General features: G+C 30.2%; 1 protein-coding gene and 1 non-coding gene across 2 annotated transcripts; both read left to right on the top strand.

The window, feature by feature from the left end:
* Positions 1-6,440: 6,440 nt before the first annotated feature.
* Positions 6,441-6,513, top strand: TRNAR-UCU. Its single transcript has one exon. It is a non-coding gene; the product is annotated as a tRNA-Arg (tRNA).
* An 8,808-nt stretch (positions 6,514-15,321) lies between these two features.
* Positions 15,322-21,668, top strand: LOC114181729 (14-3-3 protein homolog). The gene is made up of 3 exons (XM_028068265.1): positions 15,322-15,508; positions 20,600-20,695; positions 21,364-21,668. The coding sequence occupies exons 1-3, from the start codon at positions 15,380-15,382 to the stop codon at positions 21,550-21,552; spliced, it is 414 nt and encodes a 137-aa protein (XP_027924066.1). The 5' UTR covers positions 15,322-15,379; the 3' UTR covers positions 21,553-21,668.
* Positions 21,669-22,364: the final 696 nt, after the last annotated feature.

Genomic DNA, 22,364 nt, shown 5'->3' with positions numbered 1-22,364 from the left:
GGTTATATTTTAGGGCAGAAAGAATATACCACTTACAAGGGCGGCCCACTATCTTTAGGACAGAAAGAATTAAAAGATTTTTAAAGAGGGCCTTACAATTAACATTAATTGGTTATATTTTATAAAAGAAATAAAAAGACAAACAATTTAATTTTTATCTATTTATAAAATATATCACTTATAATTTAAAAAAAATTAAAAAAAAATCAAAATTTTCAAAATGTATATAACATTAAAAATATTCAAAAATCTTGGGGGGACCATGGCCCCTCCCAGCCCTTAAGATGCTCCGCCATTGCTAATAATAACAAACAAATGATAATAATAATAATTTTTATGTTATAAATATTAATGTCAATGCAAATACCAAGGCTAATGTTGACATACTAATAATCTATAATTATATATAAAGATATACATCAGCAACAAAACAATTAAGAAGGATAACTAATTAAAATATGATCTCATAATAAATAAAATTAAGATGTGTGTCTAACTATAATAATAATAATAATATCATTATAATAATATCTCGTAGTGATAATAATAATAATAATACCATTATAATAATATCCCATAGTGATAATAATAATAATAATAATAGTAATAATAATAATAATAATCCACTAACATTTTTTATGTCCTTTTTTGTTTTTACAATTTTATCCTCTTAATTATTATTTATTAAATTTAAATAATTATTCATAATAAAAAATTATTTGTCACTTTTATCATTCTACTAATTTTAGTAACTATTTTTTTCAATTCAAGAAATACCAAGATATAGAGATAAAATGAATAACAAAACAAATACAAAAAGGAAGTAATTGAAATATGATCCCATAGTAAATAAAAGTAAAATATGTGTCTAATTATAATAATAATAATAATAATAATAATAATATCACTATAATAATATCGTGTAGTGATAAAAAAAATAATACTAATACTACTACTAATAATAATAATATTAATATTAATACAATTACATATATAAAGGGATAAACATCTTTGATGTCCTTTTTATTTTATCAATTTTATCCTCTTAATTATTAAATTTTAAATTTAAATAATTATTTATAATAAAAAAATTATTTTTCAGTTTTATTATTTTACTAATTTTAGTATATTTTTTTAAAATTGAAATAATTGTTCAAATGGAAAGATAAATGAACAACAAAACAAATAAAAATGACAAGTAAAGGAAACATGATTCCTACATAGTAAGTAAAAGTAAGATATGTATCTAACAATGATAATAAAAACAATAATAATAATAATAATAATAATAATAATAATAATAATAATAATAATAATAACTATTATAATAATAATAATAATAATAATAGTAATATAATAATAGAAATAATTATAATTAATAATAATGATAATAATATTTATAGTTGATAGTAATAATGATTAATAATTATAGTTAATAATAATAACCTGTGACGGATCTTGACCAATAATTTTGGAGGAGCCAAAATAATTTATAGTAAAAAATTTTGAACTCATCAATAATTTATTCGGAATAAAAATCTCCAGTTATTCCTTTTTGAATGTAAATAATCATATTGTGTTCAAGAAATTCATCTTTCATCTTATTCCAAATTTTGTTTTGATAATCTTCGTTGTAGAAAATGAAACATTAAGAGTTAAATAAAATGAATTAGACAATCAATCAAGTAAAAGATCTTTAATTTGTTTGTTTTGGCAAAGATTGACATAATTCAATAATGGTGGACAAATCCTTCAAATTTGAATGGGTATGAACATCAACAATGACATGTTGGAGTGAAATTTTAAACTAATCATATATTTATCAATATACTTTTTTTTAAGTTTAAGACAAAAAAATTAGGATTACACATACACTAGTAAAAAAGTAATTTTTAATGGCAGTCAAGTAGTGGCGGTCATAATAAAATGACACTATACACAAAAATATAAAAAATTCTGTAAGATTTATAGTCGGTTTAAAATCGACTGTAATTTTTTATACGTATTCCAACTGCTTTCGTTTGGTGAGTAGTAGCAGGGAGGTGAAGCAGGTACATGATACATTTTCTTCTACAGTTTTTTCATACGTACTTATAAAGTTCCTCCGATTTTCATCCGCATCATCTTCTCTTCTCCTTCATAGCATTTCTCCTTGCGGAAGCCATTCTCCCGTGTACCGTGTAAGTCATCTTCTCTTTGTGGATTTACACCTTTTCATTAGTGTTATTCTCTAAGTGTAAGTAGATTTTCTCTTAAGTCGATTTCAATTTTGTTTTTCATTTGAAGTTTCAAATTTTGTAAACCCTAATTCAAACTACTTTCTGATGTGTTTTTTAATTGGTTCAAGTTGATTTTCTACAGTTCATTCATCAATCAAGTCCCTGTAATTTTTCTTATTTGCGCAAAGAGAGAAAGAGTAAGATAAAGTAATTGATTTGTTCCTTTTATAGGTATTTTTTTATTATTTGAGGAAATCTTAAATCGTTTTCTTTTCCATGTAGTTATAGTGGTTCCAGATGGATTAAAGGCATGGGTTTAATGGCCTCCTCTAAGAAAAACAACGAATGCAGTGAGAGATTAAGTGAGTCTAAAATAAGTTTCACTGCTCAATTTTGCCAAATTTGTCTTTTAATGTGAATCTTACAGAATTAATTTTCTTGGAGTTTGGTTTGTTGAATGTGAATTGATTGACTTTTAATTTAACTATATGTTATATTTACAATTCTTTCTACAATTTTCACTCTGCATGAACTGAGAGACATATAAAGACATGCAACTTTTATTGCACAATACATCTACAAAACCACTTCACTTGAAGAAAATATCCTTTATAGATTAGTTTTTCTTCTGAAATTTCACATAACAACTATAAGTTTTGCAAACTCTTGTCTGGTGCACTTGTACATTGCCAATTTTGGATGTTTATAGTACATGTGTGGAAACTATGCAGGACGTGCCCCAACTGAAAAGTTTTAAAGAGAAGAAATTGATTTGGTGAAGTATGAAGAGTTTGCCAGATTTGAAAGTGAATCAACTAAGATGGATAATGAAACGAGAGGTATAAATTTTATTTTACACTTGGATAAGAATGTGTTTTTTTATCTTGTTTTAATGTATTGACTATGCTCTCTGTTAAAACATTTGTACATATTGTAACATCTGGAAATCTTCCAAAGCACCCTGATGAAAATTGTAGCCTTGATGGTGGTACCCTTTTAGTACCCTTTCTGATATTACATCTGACAAGCTTACTAGCATAATTAGGATAGCACTATTGCCTGATTCTGACCTTAAGTACGAGGTAATCCTCTGTAGGTTCAGCTCTTGTTATCCTGTCTGGGGATGCAACATTCACAAATCCATTTTGTGGAAAGTATAAATGGGAAAAGAAAGGGTGATGGGAGTTGTTAATGGCTAGCTCACCCTTTTCACCAAAGATTAAGGAGCAGATTTTGGATTTGGTGTTTATAATGATCATCATTATAATATGGGGTACTTCCTTTATGGAATTGCGGTGCTTGCAAAGATTGATTTAGCTTGGGTAAGGAAGTACAAGCCTTAAGTCTATTCCCCTGTGACAAATTTTATGAACTTGGGAAGAAGATCATACTCTAATTACACATATTTGAGGTACTTTGATCTGTATAAACTGCACTCTTGGGCAGGAGGGTTAACTGAATTTTCAAACTTTGAATTATAATGAGAGTATTAGTTTAATTCAGATAATAGATTAAGAGGCTAAAGGCTAAGAACCCTGATATGGCTCACTAAGAAGCTTTTAGTACAACTGAAAAAAAATGTAAGGTCTAATTTCTTACTTCATTTAAAACATAATGCTTCTTTCATATCTGAAACAAATTGCTTTAGCTGATTAAAAGTAATTATTAGGAGGAGATTCTTTGGTAGGACACTGCATCTATCTTTGGTAGGACACGGTATTCTAAAAGTATGCAGAATGCATGCTAACTTTTCTTGAGTAATGCGAATGCAATTCACTTCACATGCATCTTTAAGCCTACTCACCATTATGTGAAATTTTCAGGTCAATGAATAAGATGATCAAGGTTTTCATGGAATAAAGGTCCAAAGGAACTCCATCTTTGAAAGGACAACATTTGCGTGAAGAAAGTTCAGTTTTTATGACATGACAAGAGATTTTTTGTGTGTCTTAACATTAAGGCTGCCTCTAAATCATTTTCCAAATGAAGAAAATACGCTCTTTCGTGGTAATGAAAATGAATTAAGTAGGATTAAGAGGTCACAATTTGAGACTTTGAGAAGTACTTAAATTAATAGTTTTATCTGACAACATATTGGTTCCATTAATTTGTCTCCTTGACCACAAATGTGTTTTTGTTTTTTGCTCGGGTAAATGTTGTTGAAGCGTTTTGAAAAGACCATTACTACTTTTTTTTAAAATTATTCATTTTATTAAGAAAGACCTTGTTTAACAAACTGTTGTTTATAATTTTTTAATAAAGGTAGTATATTTAAACATTTTATTATTCCTGTATAGAAGTTTTAAGGATGCTTTCCTTAACTTAACTATTGTCTTTATCCTTTGATTTTATTTGAGCCACTCAAATAAAAATTTGGAGAATATGATCGGACAATAATTGATCAAGATGAATAAAATTAAATATTTTTTTTTTAAAAAAAGTAATTATTTTCGTGGCGGCGACCAAATATTACATGAAAAATTTTAAAATTTAATTTAAAGGCGGTTAACACTGCCACTAAATATTGAGTAATTTTTAAAAATAATATTATTTTTTTGACGGTTGTAACCGCCGTTAAATACTATATAATTTTTTTTAAAAGCTAATTTAGAGGCGGTTAAAACCGACTTTAAATATTTTAGTGGCGGTTATTCCGGCGGTTATATTAAACCAACACTGTAATACTTTGTGGCGCCAAATTTTACGTCGGTTAGGTAACTGACGAAAAATAAAATAGTGGCGGTTAAAACCGCCACTAAATAACCGATTTAACTGACGTTAAAAATTATTATTTTTGTAGTGATAATGACACATCTACGTCTAACTGGCTCACAAAGACGTAATTACTAACAAAAATATATAATAATAATATTATTATTATTATATATTACAAATAAGAGTAATAACTTTACCACTAATAATGTTAATAATACTAATAGTAATAATATATAATAGTAACATATAATAATAATAACAATTATTATTATTATTATTATAATATTAATATTTGTTATAATTTACTACTATCACTATAAATAATATTTATAATAATAATATTATTAATAATTAGAAATCCTAATACTTATAAAAATATTACAAATAATAATATTATTTATAATTAATATTATATCTGAAATCATAAATAAATGAGAAATAAAAACAAATTGATTTTTGTAGGATTTGAACCCGGGTTATTTTGTACCAGAGTTTTAAAATGACGAAAAAACTAAATTTTTTGGCATGTGTCAATAAAAGAAAATGGATATTGAAGTAATTTTGGTGGTATCTTTTTTTTTTAATATGTAATAGATATCGCATATTATCTACAAAGTAATATGCAATTTCTTACTTTGTTCTTGTGACTCAAATATTTAGTTCAAGAAGTTTATTATATGATCACATTTGTCTTTATTCTCTATTGCATTGAATTTATGATGAATGATATTTTCTTGTATTGTTTATTTTCTTTTCTTTTCTAGTTGCAAACTTGATTAGAGTTATAAAATTAATCTTGTGATAAGGTTTCACAATGTTTTAATCTCAGGTATTGTAAGGTCAATATATTAGTTATTTAGTGTTTTTTTTTTCCTTATTTTCTGTGTTTACATAAATCAGACATATTAGTGAGTTTACTTGTGTGGCCGGGTTTAACCCGGATGAGTCGAATTCTAAATAAGTTGGATCAAAAATCAACCCGTATTAAAATTTGTAAAAAACTTTCAACCCAATCCGGCCCGAACCCATGGTAAATCGGGTTGGTCGTAAATTCCAACCCATTTTGACAGCTCTACTTTAAGTTATGTAAAATGAATTAGTATATATTTTAACCCACTCTTAATGTCAACAAAATCATAAAGACTATTAATTTCATACCAACAAGTATTATAAATAATCAGTAAATTAAAATACCCGGTTATCTAAAATTGAACTTGGAGATATGAAATCAAATTCTAAATTTTTAACACAATCTATTAAAAATCTTGATACACTAGAATAAGCTCTTATTATTTTAATTATTTTATTTTATATTTTCTGGTACAAATGTATATAATAGCATATCATATATTATTATTGGATGTAAAAATAAATTTTCGTAATTAAAAACTATTGAAACTGAAAATAATTAATTAAAAAAACTGAAATAAAAATGTTTCAAAAATCTAATTTATCTCTGAATACTGTACATAACAATACTAAATGTGACAAGAATATTTCAAATCAGCGCCCATGGCCTAATGGATAAGGCGCTTGACTTCTAATCAAGCGATTGTGGGTTCGAGTCCCACTGGGCGTGTGTTATATTTTCTATTTTTTCTTTTATTTCTGTTTTTTTTTTATGTATACTTTTTCAATTATAATCTTACTTTTTTCTTTATGTATTGCTCTTGGGCGTGTTATATTTTTTATTTTTTCTTTCATATCTGATTTTTTTATGTATACTTTTTCAATTATAATATTACTTTTTTCTTTATGTATTGCTCCTTAAAATCAATGCATTAGTATGCAGAGAGTTTAACTAAACATCACACTGGATTGATATACAAACCCAAAATATAACATCAATATTTTTCTCATATTGTTTTTGTTTTCATTTTGTATCTTAAGTGATTGGTGAATCCCTATATTCTATTAAATAGGATTTGTGACTGGTAGCAAATGTTTTGCATCCAAGCTTCATATCGAAAATCCTAAAGAATCTTATTAAAATAATTGATATACAATCTAACTAATTTCCTTTTAATGTGATTTTTTCTATACCTAACATGACATTTATATCAGAATTTAATTAAGAAAGCAAGTCACTGCAATTTGTATCTATTAGATCAAAGTCAATAGATTTTATTTTGTGATGTATATAAAATAAATTTACCCCTTCCTAATGATACATACAATACTTTTGGTAAATGTTTTCACTAGTTACAAACTGTTTCATTCTTTTCAATCTTCTGTAATAATGTGTATAACAGTCAAGGAACTCAATTACTGAAAGATATGATTGCAGTGTCCAGAAGAGGAATTACATTATCTGCATGCTCTGGTAAAGGGGAGGAGGAACATGAAGCAAGTGAGTTTTGGGAAAGTTAGGCGATTCAATTTTTGAAAATGTAAAGTCCATTATGAGAAAAGTGAGTCTGAAAAAAAGTTATTAAACAGTTGGAAAATGATAATTTTCCAAAATGTTATAGATGAAATTATTTTACTCAAATGATATTTAAACTTAATTAAATAAATTACGAAAAATAACTTAAAAGCCTTATCTAGCGCACTCACAAACAACAATTTTAAGTATCTACTAAACTAAAAATGTACGAACTGTTTATGTGATTTCATGAGTTTTATAAATTCATATACTTAAACTTAATAAATGTAAGTATCGAGTAAATCATTTAAATAAAAATTTAAAATAATTAGGTTATGTTCTTGTATGAAACTAAGCGATCTCAAGAACCTTCAATCAATTTTCCTCTTGTTTTCCTTTGGACTCTTCTTGGGAATGCTTTCCTCTTGTTCTTCTTGGGACACTCTTTGGGACTACTTTCGTTGCGAACTCTAGAGGTGGGGTACCTGCAGGCATTCCGACGCTCAAGTCAAATAGTGATTCAATATGAGATGTATGTAAGAAAGTTATAAAAGCATACCTCCCTTTAGCTGTTGGACCCTAATTTATATTACTCATTGCCCAATTCTATCATTATTATTCGCAGACCATTCTTATTCTCTTCATCAAGACTAATATGCTCCATTAACACCATACCATAACTGTCAAGGATTGTTTCATTTCTTTCTCCTTGAGATTATGTGCCCCTTGCCTACAGACATGTACACCAGCTCTCCTGCCCACTTGCCCAATGCCCATCATTGGGTCGGGATATACATAACCAAATGGGCCGAGATATACCCAGCCTTTGTGCCATGCCAGCCTATCTCTTCCTGCACCTACTGGGTTGGAAATGTTTCCTCCCACCTCCATGGGGTCGAGATATATCTGGCTTGCTCCATAGCTAGCTAGGCTAGGTTAATATCGGCCTACCTATACACCAGTCCCCCAGGCTTGTAGTGAACGAAGTGAAACTAGAGGCTACAATGCGCATAACTGATTGGGAAGAAAAGAAAGAGTGTACTTGTGTTGCCTAGGCACTACGTGCCGAGATGTTCCAACCACTCGAACCTCGTGAAATGTATTAAGGTACGTTGGAGAAAAAAAAAGGCATTCCTAATGATGGCTGCCGAGTCTAAATACTCCTTCCTCCCTCCACCTTATAAGGCGCCTTTTATGGACAAAATCATGACGGAGCTCCACACTCCAAAGCGGATAATACCTCAGGAACGTGTGGTTGTCCCTAACGATGGCTGCGTAGGACCGACTTGGGTCAGATCGGAACATTGGTGTCCACCGTGGGGCTCGACAACTCTCCTTGCTTGGGAGGAATATACTCCTAGCCACTCTGAGGCATCTTTTAAGGACAAAAATGAGACAAGACTCCACGTAGCTCCAAAGCGGACAATACCTCAGGAACGTGATGATTTTTCTTAACGATGACTGTCAGACGGACTTGGGTCGGATCAGAACAGGTTCAAATGTTTACTATTGCAAAAGATTATTTATCAACATTCATATCAATGGTCATTTTGTAATTAATGTTAAAGATACTCATAATTAATCCAAAAAATCATGAAAGATAGTAGTTTGTTGTCCGATAGAATTTTTACAAAGTCATACTTATACTTGGAAGCGTTAAAATAAAGATTTAGCTCGTAAAATTGTAAGATTTAATGATTTTACACACTATTTCAGAGTCAGATTTTACACATAATTATGTCATAGTAAAATCGTTAGGATCATCAAACAAAATAGGAAAATTGTTAAAATTGTTAAAATTGTTTAAAGGCTTCAATACACAGTTCGTCCCTATTTTCGTTTCTTTTGTTTAATTTGGTCTTCATTTGGGTTCAGTGTTCAATTAGTTCCTAATTTTCGTCTATTTTTTTTTTGACAATTTAGTCATTTTTTGCTAACGAGATGTTTGAATACTTAACGTTAGTGAATAGTGCATGCAACATATAGCTCCGTTTTTTTTCTAAGTTTAAAATTTTTAAAAAATTGTCCACGTGTCAATCAGTTTGTTGTTGTGTTGTTTTCTTTTGTCCAATTTAGTATTTATATTTGTTATTTTTGTTTATTTCAATTTCTATATTCATTATTTTTGTTCAATTTAATTCTAATTTTTGTTGAAATGAAATAATTTTTTTCCTTTAAAAAATTGAGACCAAATTTAATTTTTTTATAGATAACTAATATTTTTTTTTCTAAAATTTACATTTTTATTAATTATTTTTTAATATAATTATAAATTGAATATAATTTTTAGATTAAATTGTTAAAATAATACAATTATTTAAAATATTATTACAATATGATTATTAAATGTACCAAAATAACCAATTATTTAAATTATTTAAATACCGTTAACAAAAAATATCAAATTAACAAAAAATTAATAAAAAAATAGGATTTAATTGACCATTGAACCAAAATAAGGAGCAAGTTAAATAAAAGAAATGAAAATAGAAACCAAATATGTAAATTGTCTTTTTTTATAAATTGTTTACTACACTACATGTTCACCTTTTTAGATAAATGAATTCGGTTCAAATAAGACTTAAACTTAATTAAAAGTTAATATAATTAAAATTTTATCTTATTACATGTATTCTCAGCCACAAAATCATCCAATTAAAAATAATATAATTAAAATTCACACTTCTTCAACTACAATACTTATTTACTTTCTTGTTGAAAGACGTTTTAATTAAAAAACAAAATCCAAATCCCAATAAAAAATTAAAGGTGTTTTCTCTTCATCCTTCTCAATTAAAACACAAACAATACTTTTGTAGAAGTAAAATCTAATCTTATAATTTCACGATTTCATAAATATTTAACGGTTTTAAATCATAATCTCCATTTTAACTTTGCATTTAAGTATTTAATCTTCTGGTTCTTAATCTAAGTGAGTGGAGTGACTTGTCTCAAGTATTTTAAAGTTCTTAAGTGTAACGTCCCACTTAATTATTAAGCAAAATTAAAAGAAATGTCACACAAAGATAATACAACAGCGCAGTCTTGGGGTCCTTAACACAATCCCTACAAAACTAGGCACACCACGATGCCAACGGAAAACCAGATAAAAGATATCCAACAGATGAGAGTAGAGTAATGAAGCATAAGGCAATACATGGGCCATAGCCCTAAAGAAAACCCATTAAGAAACAAAGTCCAACCCATGGAGACTATGCGGTGGAACCATCCCTGTTGCCCACAGGTGTTCCTCGCATCTGCTCACATCAACAAGTTGATGATCATCGCAAAAGAGAGTACCACACAACAGAACACACAACAATAAAAGTAGGGTAAGCTAGAGCACAAAAGATTTCATCCATAAAATCATATATAATCTCACAATATCATACACTCAAATCAACCCAGCATATTATGACTTTTCAGGCAATACACTACGACACGACTCGACTCATCCGGATACGTATAACCTGGTCGGATTCAACGGATGCTTGCACTTGTGGTGGATACCTCTGCTCACCCCCGAGCTGCTCACCCCCGAGCTGTGTTACAAGTGTTACAATGAATCAATTTCCCTCACCACAATGTTAGCCCTTAATGAATTTCAGGCCTCCTACTACTCTCACCACAGGAGTCAGTCCGCTCTAGGTGAGACTAACTAACTCCTTAGAGTGTCAGGATGCAACCTTACCTTGAATCCTTACCTAGTTATACAGATGGGGCACCACCATGGACACCCACTAATAGGGGCCATGAAATTACGTCCCGACCACTGGAGCACGACCCCGAAAGTCTCACCTAGAGACTCCAAGGAATTACGCACTGACACGGACCAAACATAATTATACAGCCAAATAATATCCACCATGCAAGTGTATATTCATTATGCCAATCTTTAAAGCCAATACCTTTCATGTTTCCAGGTCCAACTCATTCCAAGTCATCATAACCCATCCATGCACATAGGATTTCAACTCATCTTGTTATCATGCCACTTTAATACCAACCGTCTCATTTAGTTCACATGCCAAGTTCATACCAAACCCATCATTCACAATCCATGAATCATGTCACGCATACATAACACTCCATTATATATTTCTCATCATAGCAATCATACTTAAACAAATACCAATCATCCAAGAGCAATAAAGCAACCCAATAGCGCATTGTCTCACCCAGCCCCTCGCTCAGGTTGAAGGGTCTCGCTCAGGCGAGACGTTCTCGCTCAAGCGAGTCCCCTTCGCCTAGGCGAGGGCTCGAAAAGGGGAAACTGGAGTTAACGCGGGATCTTGCTTAGGCGAGACCCCTCTCGCTTGGGCGAGATACTCGCTCGCTCAAAAGCTGAGCTGGTTGCCTGGGCGACCTTTCGCGTAAAAGGGTTTGGGCGAGTCCCTGTCCATCTCGCCTAGGCGAGACTGGCTCGCTTGGGCGAGATTAGCAGGTCTCGCCACTGTTTTCCTGCAACAGTCACCCACACCAAACTAGAACAAAGCATTAACATATCATCGCATCAACCACAGCAACAGCTCTAGGAGGTGTGGTTTCTGTTTACAAAAAGTGAGCTTAGGTTAGAGTTTGGGACGGCCTAGGTCTGTTTTCCCTTTCTGGGCCAACCCTAAGGCCCAATAGTTAAGGCAACCCTAAGAAAAAGGGGCATAATGAAAAGTGGATCTTACATCAAGTCAATATTCAAATGTTATAATTAATATAATAATAAATACAACAATGTAGTAACTATCATGATTATTGTTTATTTATATTATTTTTGGTACCTTTGTCTTAATATTTACAGAAAAAAATCGTAATTAATTTTAAATGTTTGTTATCACTGGATTGGTTACATAAACATTATGAGTCTTAACTATTACGTCTTAATATTTTCCTACTTATTACTTCTCAACTTCATCGACTTTTGTCTAACATATCTATATATATATATATATATATATATATATATATATATATATATATATATATATATATATATATATATATATATATATATATATCAATCAGTGATTTAGACCATGATTTGAGTTTGTATGATCCGTGATCTAAAGCATCTGGATTTATAAATGTGTATTGATAAATTATCTGGGTTGTGCATTAATTTTTTTATTGAAGATTCCATGAACAAGATGGGTCAAATTATTTTGTGTGTGTGGCATATGTAGCATTATGATGTCTGGCTTTGGTGTGATGAAACAGCTTCAACCCTTTTCTCGAGCACCGACCAGCTTTTATGAAAAGCAAAACCAGGTTATTATATAGTTGCATTGCATGCTCTTACTTTCTGCATAATAAAATATTCACACTTTATTAGGACAAATCTTCTCATTACTCTCTCACTTAATTAATGTTATAATTGTTGTTCTACCATTAATTCACCATCATTTCCCTCCTTTAAATGAACAAATCTTTTACTAATTAATCTCCTTCTTTAACAACAATTAGTCATTTGATCTAACTTTTAATTAGTCCCAAACTTTAACATGCATCAATTACTTCATGTGTTCAGGACAAATCAAATTGTCATCAACTGAATTAATGATTGAGAAAATTAGAGATTACACTGTCCATTATTTATGAGAAAGATTAATTTTCTAATAACACCGATTTTAATAACTTAATTAATTGGAAAATGCAAGTGTCTGAAACCAAATTTATTTTATACAATATTGTGAAATGAATTCACTAACACAAGTATGAACATCCAGTATATTACTCTAAGCCTCTTTTTCATGCATTTAATGATTTGTCCATGTGTGTTTAAGAATGAAGAAAATGAGGTTAAAAATCGACATTTATTTTTTATACAAATAATGAGGTTCACAATAGAATTAATTATACATTATATATATATATATATATATATATATATATATATATAAAGTTTTTATAATATCCAATAGTCTCACATCATTTAGAAAGTCGAGGTGTAAAGCGGTTTAAATTTTTTTTTCTCCTTTCATCCTTTAAGATGCGTTTTAAGGACAAAACCGTAATGGAACTGACGCTCAGAGAATACTTCATATGAGGGACGATTGACCCTAATAGTATTACTCAACCGACTTGAGACAATATCTCAGATGAGAGGTGGGTGATTGACCCTAATGATGTTATTCGGCCGACTTGGAATCGAAACAATAACTAAACCATCGCTCCCTTAAAATTTTTCATCTGGATGATTTGCTTGTATATATATTTATCTCTCTTCATATATATATATATATATATATATATATATATAATATAGTGTGAAAAACTGAAAGTGTGTTAGCTTTTGGGAAAGGATAAAGTAAAAGTTTGCAAGGAAAGTTAAAACAATGGAGTCCTTGGGAATAGCAATAAGAACTCGAAAACTTTTGTGACTATTGACTAACACGCGCACAGGAATAAGAAAAACAAAGTGTGATGATGCTTAGGTTGTTCAACACATCCATCGAGGTTATCAAGAATGAGCATTGTCCCTTAGTTTCAGAATTGAAAAAGCCTACAAAAAATTATTATTATTTTTTTAATTTTGAAAAACAAAACCAAAATCAATAACCATTAGGTTTGAATGTGTGCATGAAAATACAAGGCCCACGTAGCACTGAGCCACTAAGTTTGACATAAAGTGGAAAACGACTATGTTTTCCTTTTCATATTGAAAAGTAAAAACTAAAGTCTAACTTGCATCTAATAAAACATATCAGTGGCAAACAACAACTAGATTACAAATACTATGCAAGATACCTTTCCGGACATCAATATAATATGCTGGTGTTAAATATAAGTAAATTTAAAGTATTTTTATTTCATTGGGAGTTTATTTTTAATAACTATTTTGCATTCTTGATATCAAAATATAATAAAAAGCAATTATAAATAATGATAACAAGCAACGTAAACTCTTTTTTATATATAGATTTAAGATTAAAGAGAAGTGATGTTCTGATAATTATGTTCTTTAAGTAGATGGTTAAAATTTTGATTATTAAGTGTTGAAATAAATTTTAGTATGTTAGAAAATTTTCTGTAATTGGGTGGAAAAAGAAAATACAGTTACTAAGTCCACGTCAAATTAAAACTAATCTTTAACTTATATTTATCTTTGATGGATTTATTGAGAAGAGAATTCGTTTGAGAGGGAGAGCTCCATACTTCAACTAAGATATTTATCTTACAAAATGTTTAACTTTTATTGTTTTATATGAGATACTTAGATTCGAAAGATTTGAACTTGTAACCTTTTATACTCTTTCTCTAAACTTATCCGGTAGTGACGAAATTTGGATAAAAGAAATTTAAGAGTGTTAAATTAGATTTTTTATATATAATTTAATTAAAAAAAGTATTCATTTTCTTTTTTTAGTTTGTCTATTCAATACAAACACACATGATGATAAAATTGAAATAAATATGACTATTATTTACTATCATTTTACATAAATCATTTACATGAGTAGAATTGTCAATTTTAAAAATCTTTTCCGAATAAACGATGACTCTATCTCTCGTATAGAAGTTTTGTCCATGTTATTAAACCAACTTTATTTTTTTTCAAATTGTTAACAAGAGAATAAACCCAGGTCTTTCCTATTGATCTATCTATTAAATTATCTTATGACTCCCTTAAAATAAAATAATGAATATGAGTATGAAATGAAAAGGCGAAATATGACTGGAATGTGTGTTTTGTATAGCTAACACTAAACAAAGAAAAACAAGATGTAGGGTCCCAGAAGACTAGCATGTGAATCCAACCATGTTGAGTAGTAGATAGTGGCAAAGGCTTCCCTACCAAAGACCCCACCACCACCACCATGGACCCTCATGCTCCCCACAACCCTGAATAGCAGCTGTCCAACATCACACATGGCTGCATCATCATCATCATCATCATGCACTTCTCCCTCTAAAACCCTTCCTCTTTCATGCATTCTTTCAAACACCAAACCCACTCAGATCATGGACAAAAACAACTCCCTCCCTAAATTCTCATGCTCCTACTCTGAATTCGGCTTCACAGAACGATCAAACTCCTACAACTTCAACGGGCCACTCCAGAAGGGAACTGGGTTCTGTGCAGCGAATGATCCAGAGCTCAAGAGGAAGAAGAGAATCAAGTCCTATAACGTCTTCACAGTCGAGGGAAAGCTTAAAACAAGTGTCAGAAACGGCTTCAAGTGGATCAAGAACAAGCTTGGAGATATTCGCACTGGTGTGTGAACTCTTAATTATTTATTATATCACTAATCATTAATTACAATTAATATGTGCTGCTACAACAACTCTTTCTTCTTCTTCTTCAATGATATCATATGAATGAAATCAAAGGGAAAGAAGAATGTTCCCTTTTCTAAGAGAAAATCGAATACTATTTTCTTCTTGTATTTTCCAACAAGATCTTTTGACTGTAATATGTGATTAAGGGTTTTTTTCTAATGGTCTTATAAAAAAATAGCATTTTTTCTATGTTGTATCAAACAAGCAAGAGTTATGTTTCAAAGAATTTAGTGTAGACTGAACTTCTTTTCTTTGTGATTTATATGTTCTTCGTTTTAGCTATTATCTAAAAGAAAAAATGGTTGAGGTGGTTAAATCCTGTAAGTTTTTTTCTACTTAATTAACTCGAATGTTAACAATAAGTGATTAATTAAGCCTTATTTCATGTGGATAGTTGAGACTTCTCTACAAGTCTAATTAAGATTAGCTTGAAGAAAATAATTAAGTTCGGCATTAAGAAATTAAATCCATTTTTCATAACATGAGCTTGGCTATAATATCTAATAACTTGAAAGTTGTTTTCAGTTCCATGAGACAAGTCAAATCATAGGAGAATAAATCTTTAAGCTTAATTTTCGTATTAGTTTAGAATATTTTTTACAATATTTAGTTCAAATGATCTTAAACGTGTTTTTTTAAATAATATTTAGAAATTTCCTAATAATACTATACATAGCTAAATAACAATAAAAAAATATAAAGCTAGTATATTAACAAAATGTATAACGTGTTTCTCCCTCTTTCTTTATTTCTTTCTTTACCTTTTAATGCATGGGTATCATAGGTATTTTAATCACTAAGGATACAAATCGATTTCAAATAGAAATATCATCAAAGTAAAACTCTTAACAGAATTATTACCCTACAGTGTACATAACCAAAATTAGCTCTACTTTTTTAATAAATATAGTATTTAACAATCCACTAGCTACACTCTTCAAGTCTTGGAAAAAATATGAAAATTTAGCTTATTCTAAAAATTAGATAAATATGAATTTTCAAAACCAACTCAGAACATCTTTAATAGAATATTTTATTTTAGGAGTTAACAACTTTTTTTTTTTTGGATTCATTCTATTCAAGCATAATACAAAATTTTATTTAAATTTTTCTTATATTCATTTTAAAATGCTAAGTATTTTTTTTATAGGTACACAATGAATGAATGCGCTGATTTAATTGAAATGTAATCGAAAAGTATTAATTATTTTAATTATTAAAAAATAATAAATAGAAAATATTAATAATTGATAATGAGAAAATATAAACATTTACAATGAGTATGAAAAATTAAATTTCATCATTATTATTAAAATGTTTCCGGTACTAGGAAGGAGTGTAAGATATCTCAAGATTTGAAATCTTTTCCTGAATATAATGGTAATCGTTAATATTATATCATTCAATATAGCCAAGGTACCGGAAAAGCATTCAATATATCTAATTTATCTTTCATGATTATGCAATATAATATATGTATACATGTTATGCGATATTCAATACATAATTGCCAATCGAAATTTTAGCCTACTAACCTACAACTTTTCTAACTATATATTTGATATTTTACAAATAATTTTGGCTTAATTCATAATTTAGTCTTTATATTTAGGTCTTTAATATGGTAATGTATATGTTTTTCTCAATTTAGTACCTATATTTTAAGAATAAACTCAGTTAGTTACTATTTTTTTAAAAATAAATCAATGTGACTCTTTTAGTTAAATTGTCATTAACTTGGTTAGACGTATCACATGTTAAAATCTGAGTCTACCACATGTCAAAATCTGTATCATCTTCTACTTTGAAGGTGTCACGTGTCAAAACCAAAAAAGTTCTAAACATAATATGAAGTTTGACAAATTGTAATAAAAGATTAGATGATCTACTGAATGAATAACACTTGGACTGTCACAATGAAACACAATATTCAAGTCGTTCATCATCCCCTTCAACAACAAAGTCTTATTCACCCCATTTGTGAGCATAATGAACTCTACCTGGATAGTGGATAAGGCCTCAATAGACTACAACCCGACCTTCCAACTAATTGTAGTTTCAAACAATGTAAAAATTATTGGTAATCCAAGTGAGTCTAAGTCTCACATGAGTAAAGATAAGAAAGTTAAGCACCATATAAGAATGAAGACCCATAAATCAATTGTCTTAAGGTTTTGGATTAGAGGTGGTGTTAATCCCTTATGTGAGGGTTGGGTTAATGTCTCATTGGTGTTGTATCTCCCCAGCGATCCTCCCTTGAAAGACCCAACAAAAACATACCCAAAAACTTTCTAGTATCAACATTACCTCTACAATGACAACATCCTAAATTTTTCATGAAGTTGTTAACCACACTAACCATATGCACTAGATTTGGTTTCTTGTAGACCATCCCATACATGATACTCCCTATTTCATTAACATATGAATAACCTTCATCTTTCTTTGCCCTTCCTCAAAACTAGGAGCTTGGGTAATTAATAACTTTGTGTGATGTCCTAAAAGTGTTCCCATAATGTTTTAAACCTTTCAACCACGTTCTATAAGGATTCTTGCCGAGATAGACACAATACTCCAACTGTTTGATCCATTTTTGTGTCCATCTTAAATATTCACCTAGTTGAACCAAGATCCTTCATTTCAAATTATGAGCTTAATTTTCTTTGAGCTTTTTCAATTCATTTTCATATTGATTGACTATAAGGATATCGTCTATATATAAGAGCAATAATCACACATACATTTCTTCTCTTTTGAGGATGTAGGTGTATAATTGCTCCCCGAAAACCTTGTCTACCTTAACAAATCATCAAATATCTTGTAGCATTGCCTCATAATCTATTTCAATCCATACAATAAATCCTTTAGGAGACACAACTCCCCCACCTTCTACCCTTTTAGACTATTACATGTGAACGGTCTCCTCCAAATTTTCATGTAGAAAAATTGTCTTCACATCCAAAATTTCTAATATTAGATTGTATTGGTGAACAACTGATATTAAAATCCTTATATATTGTTAATCTTACTCATATCCCCCCAATATGAGACTCTTGGCTCCATCCTCAAATTCCTCACAATTTCTCTCTCAAGTGTTATTCTCCTTGCAAACTCTCTTTTCGTCTCGAACGTGTTTTCTACCCACAAAGTATTCTACTCATGTAACATTTTCCAAAGACAATACCAATGGTTGAATTTGTAATACTACCAAGCAAGAAAACACAAAAATAATCATGTTCAACATATAGTCTATTAAAAAGCTTAATCAAACAATGATGTCGTTTGATGTAAGGAAGTAGAAAACTATCTCCTAATGGTGTGTTTAGACTAACCGTTTGAGAGAGATATTGTGAGGAATTCAAGTGTGGAGTTAGAAATCCCACATTGAATGGAGATTAGTAAGATGAGCAATATGTAAGGAGAAAGACCTATAAACATAATGTCTTAAGATTTTGGTTTAGAGGTATTCGATCTCTTATATTTGGGGAGGCTCATGGTTCAAAATTCGTAAAACATATATCTCATAGGTTAGGTAATGATTATTCCCAACATGTTCACTCAAGGAGCCTAACAATTGTTGTTGCTTGAAGAGTGTTATATGAGTATAACATTCATGGGTAGAACATTTTCGAGATGAACATGGAGTTCGCAATATGTGGAGGAGACTCACTTGAGGGGAGAGATTGTAAGGAATTCAAATGTGGAGTCAGGAGTCTCACATTGAGTAGATAAATGAAATGAATAATATATAAGGATAAAGACCCATAAACCTAATGCCTTAAGGTTTTAGGTTGAAGGGGGCGTCAGGTCCCTTATATATGGATTGACTCATTGGTTGACACTCATTGGATCCACATATCCCAGGTTAGGTATTGACTCTCCCTAATATGTCAACTTGAGGAACCTAATATGATGAGTGTTATGGAAGTAGATGACTCATGGCTAAAACACTTTCGAGGTGGAAAAGGGACTTTGTAATGTAGAGAATCACAATTGAGAAGGAAATTGTGAGAAATTCAATTGTTAAGGCAAGAGTCCCACATTGAGGGGAGATGAATTAGATAAGCAACATACAAGGACAATGGTGAATCTTCAATAAATACTTTGGGTGTGCTAAAACATATTTGCAAAATTTTTAGGGTTGCCCCAACAAAATATATGTGAGTTAGGTATCTTATGTATGGGTTGACTCATCACTTAAGATCCACCAAATCCACATCTCCCAAGTACCATACCTAATATGTCCATTTGTGGAACCAACAATTATATTCACTATCTTTTTTTTTTTGTATTTTTGTTGTTAAAGATTTTTCTTGTTCACTATAAGAAACTATACATTATCTACGAAATTATTTTCGTAGATAATTTTATTTTATCTATGAAAAATTTTCATAGATAATACTAACATTCATAGATAACAAAAAAGCTAATTTATCTACGAAAGTTTTGTAGGTAAGTATACTAGATTTTGACAAAAAAATTCCTACGTAATATTATATATTATATACGCGCATAGTTTCTCAGATAAGAATTATATATTTTGTTATCTACTGAGATTTAGTGGATACCATATAATTAAAAGAATTAAATAAATGCTTGCCAAAATTTTTGTGGTTCACCCTGAGAGCGATGTTCTCTCACACCTAACACCATTGTCACCTTCGATTGTCGCTTGGGTTCTACTTTCTCACCGTCCTCGATCATCGCCTGAGTTCCATTATCATCGCCATTCAATCCTCTTCACGGCTCATGCCTCTGGTGCTTTTACGTTTCAACACCACCATCTCACTATCGTCGCTTCACTATTCAGTCAATGAACTTGATAAATGTATCATTCATCTATCTCATTCTACTACACACATTTCCCATCTATCACCAAAAGTTCTTGAATGGCGAACAAAGGTTAGGATCTTGCATTCTCTCACCTACGATTTAGGGTTTATGATTTGTGGTTAATTTAAATGAATTTGATTTTATTACTTTTCGTCTTGTGTCTATAATTTAGGGTTTATGTTTTGTGGGTTAGTTAAGAGTGAAAGTGAAAGATGGATCACAGTGTGGATGCTCAATACACAGTCTTGATGACCATCACCCATTTCGTGGTGAAAGTGGAGCCTTAAAGGTATTGAATATATTCTGATATAACGACCCCTTTGTTTCCTTATGTTGGTATTTGTGGTTGCTTTCCTGCTTTAAATCTTCGTTTTCGATTTTTTTCTGATTATTTTTTCATGTAATTCAAGATACTCAATTGCAGAACTGTATTAAGGATTTTCATGGATAAGGTTTCCATGGACGTGTAGGAAAAGAAGAAAGCACTATCATGTCTATAAGAGAAATGGTTTTCAGATATTTGTGAGTTTTGTTCTTTTGTTTGCCTTTCTTATTTATCCTTTTTTGTTAGACATATGTGTCTTTTAATTTGACTCTGCGAATTTTTTGCAGTCTTTTTAAATGTTTTCAGGTTCATGATTTTGTATTTGTTTTGGCAGTAGTTTTCAAAGACTAACTCACAGCAGATGCAATTCATAAAATATACATCAAATGCACTCATATATTTTTTGTTAAAGAATTTAGTTCTTTTATGGCTTTGAACTTACCAATGTGATACTGATTTCAATACTGTTAACTCCTTTGAATTTACTTTTTCATTGTTTGACAATGTTCATGTACTATGTCCCATTTCACGTTATGATGTATATGGGTACACTGATGTGTTTCTTTTCCTCATTCATTGCATTCCTCTATTCTGCTTTCTCTTTGGTGATATGGGAAAAATGCTTATGGCAGGCATTTGACGAGGCAATTTCCGTGCTTGACACATTGGGTCAAGAGTCACACAAAGTTTATAGTACATTGATCATGCAACTTCTCTGTGACAATCTAACTTTGTGGAAATCATACATCACGATATCTCTTTCTCTCTTGTACTGTATAATACTAAATATTTCTTGTTTTGCATTTAAGTGTAGACTTTAAAGTAGATTTATTTTTCTGGGCACAATGTGTAAACCTTTAATTCTGTTTTCTCCTCTTGGTGGTTGGACAAAGTTAAATTGTAAAGGAACAAACCATGTTATACGGTTCTTTAATAAGCTTAACACCAACAACATAAATCTTTCATTTGTAAGAACCCAACACATGAAAGTTGAAAACTAATTTAAACTTGTTGGGTTTTACATCATGCTAGTTGTCAAAATCCAAATACTAAGTACCCTATCCGTTGAAGCATATTTTTGTGTTACTATTGTTTTCATGTAATATTGTGATACTTTTAAGTTTTTCTCAATGGAATAGTTAAATGTTATCCTTATATTCAAATAATGACAAATAGTTAAAATATATGGGCGAGATGCTTTTCTCTGCTCATGGATCACCTATAGGTGAAAATAGAAAATGAAGTAAATACATGCTTTTGTAATCCTTAATTGATTCTGCACCTCTGTGTTAAAAGGAAAATAATAAAAACTATACAAAGGGAACCTCACGAGACATAACATTTTATCTAAACCCATAATTAACCATCTCTTCACCTTTACTTGATATGATCCTGGTAGTGCTAAGGTATAAGCTACATTATCACCAATAATGTTAATCTTTTTTTAGATTTATCGTATCTCACTACAACAATTTACGATGATCTTCCTTTATGCATTGTAATATTATATTGTTACTTTGTTAAACACTCATTAATTATCCTAAAAAATATTCTACAACCTAAATTTTTTTTAAGAATATACTTAGAGTATATTTTCATATAATGTCTATTTCTTATATAATGTAATAAATTA

The sequence above is a fragment of the Vigna unguiculata genome, chromosome 4, assembly GCF_004118075.2.
Source record: "Vigna unguiculata cultivar IT97K-499-35 chromosome 4, ASM411807v1, whole genome shotgun sequence".
Taxonomy (NCBI): Eukaryota; Viridiplantae; Streptophyta; class Magnoliopsida; order Fabales; family Fabaceae; genus Vigna; species Vigna unguiculata.
This window is presented reverse-complemented; position numbering and strand designations above follow the sequence as displayed.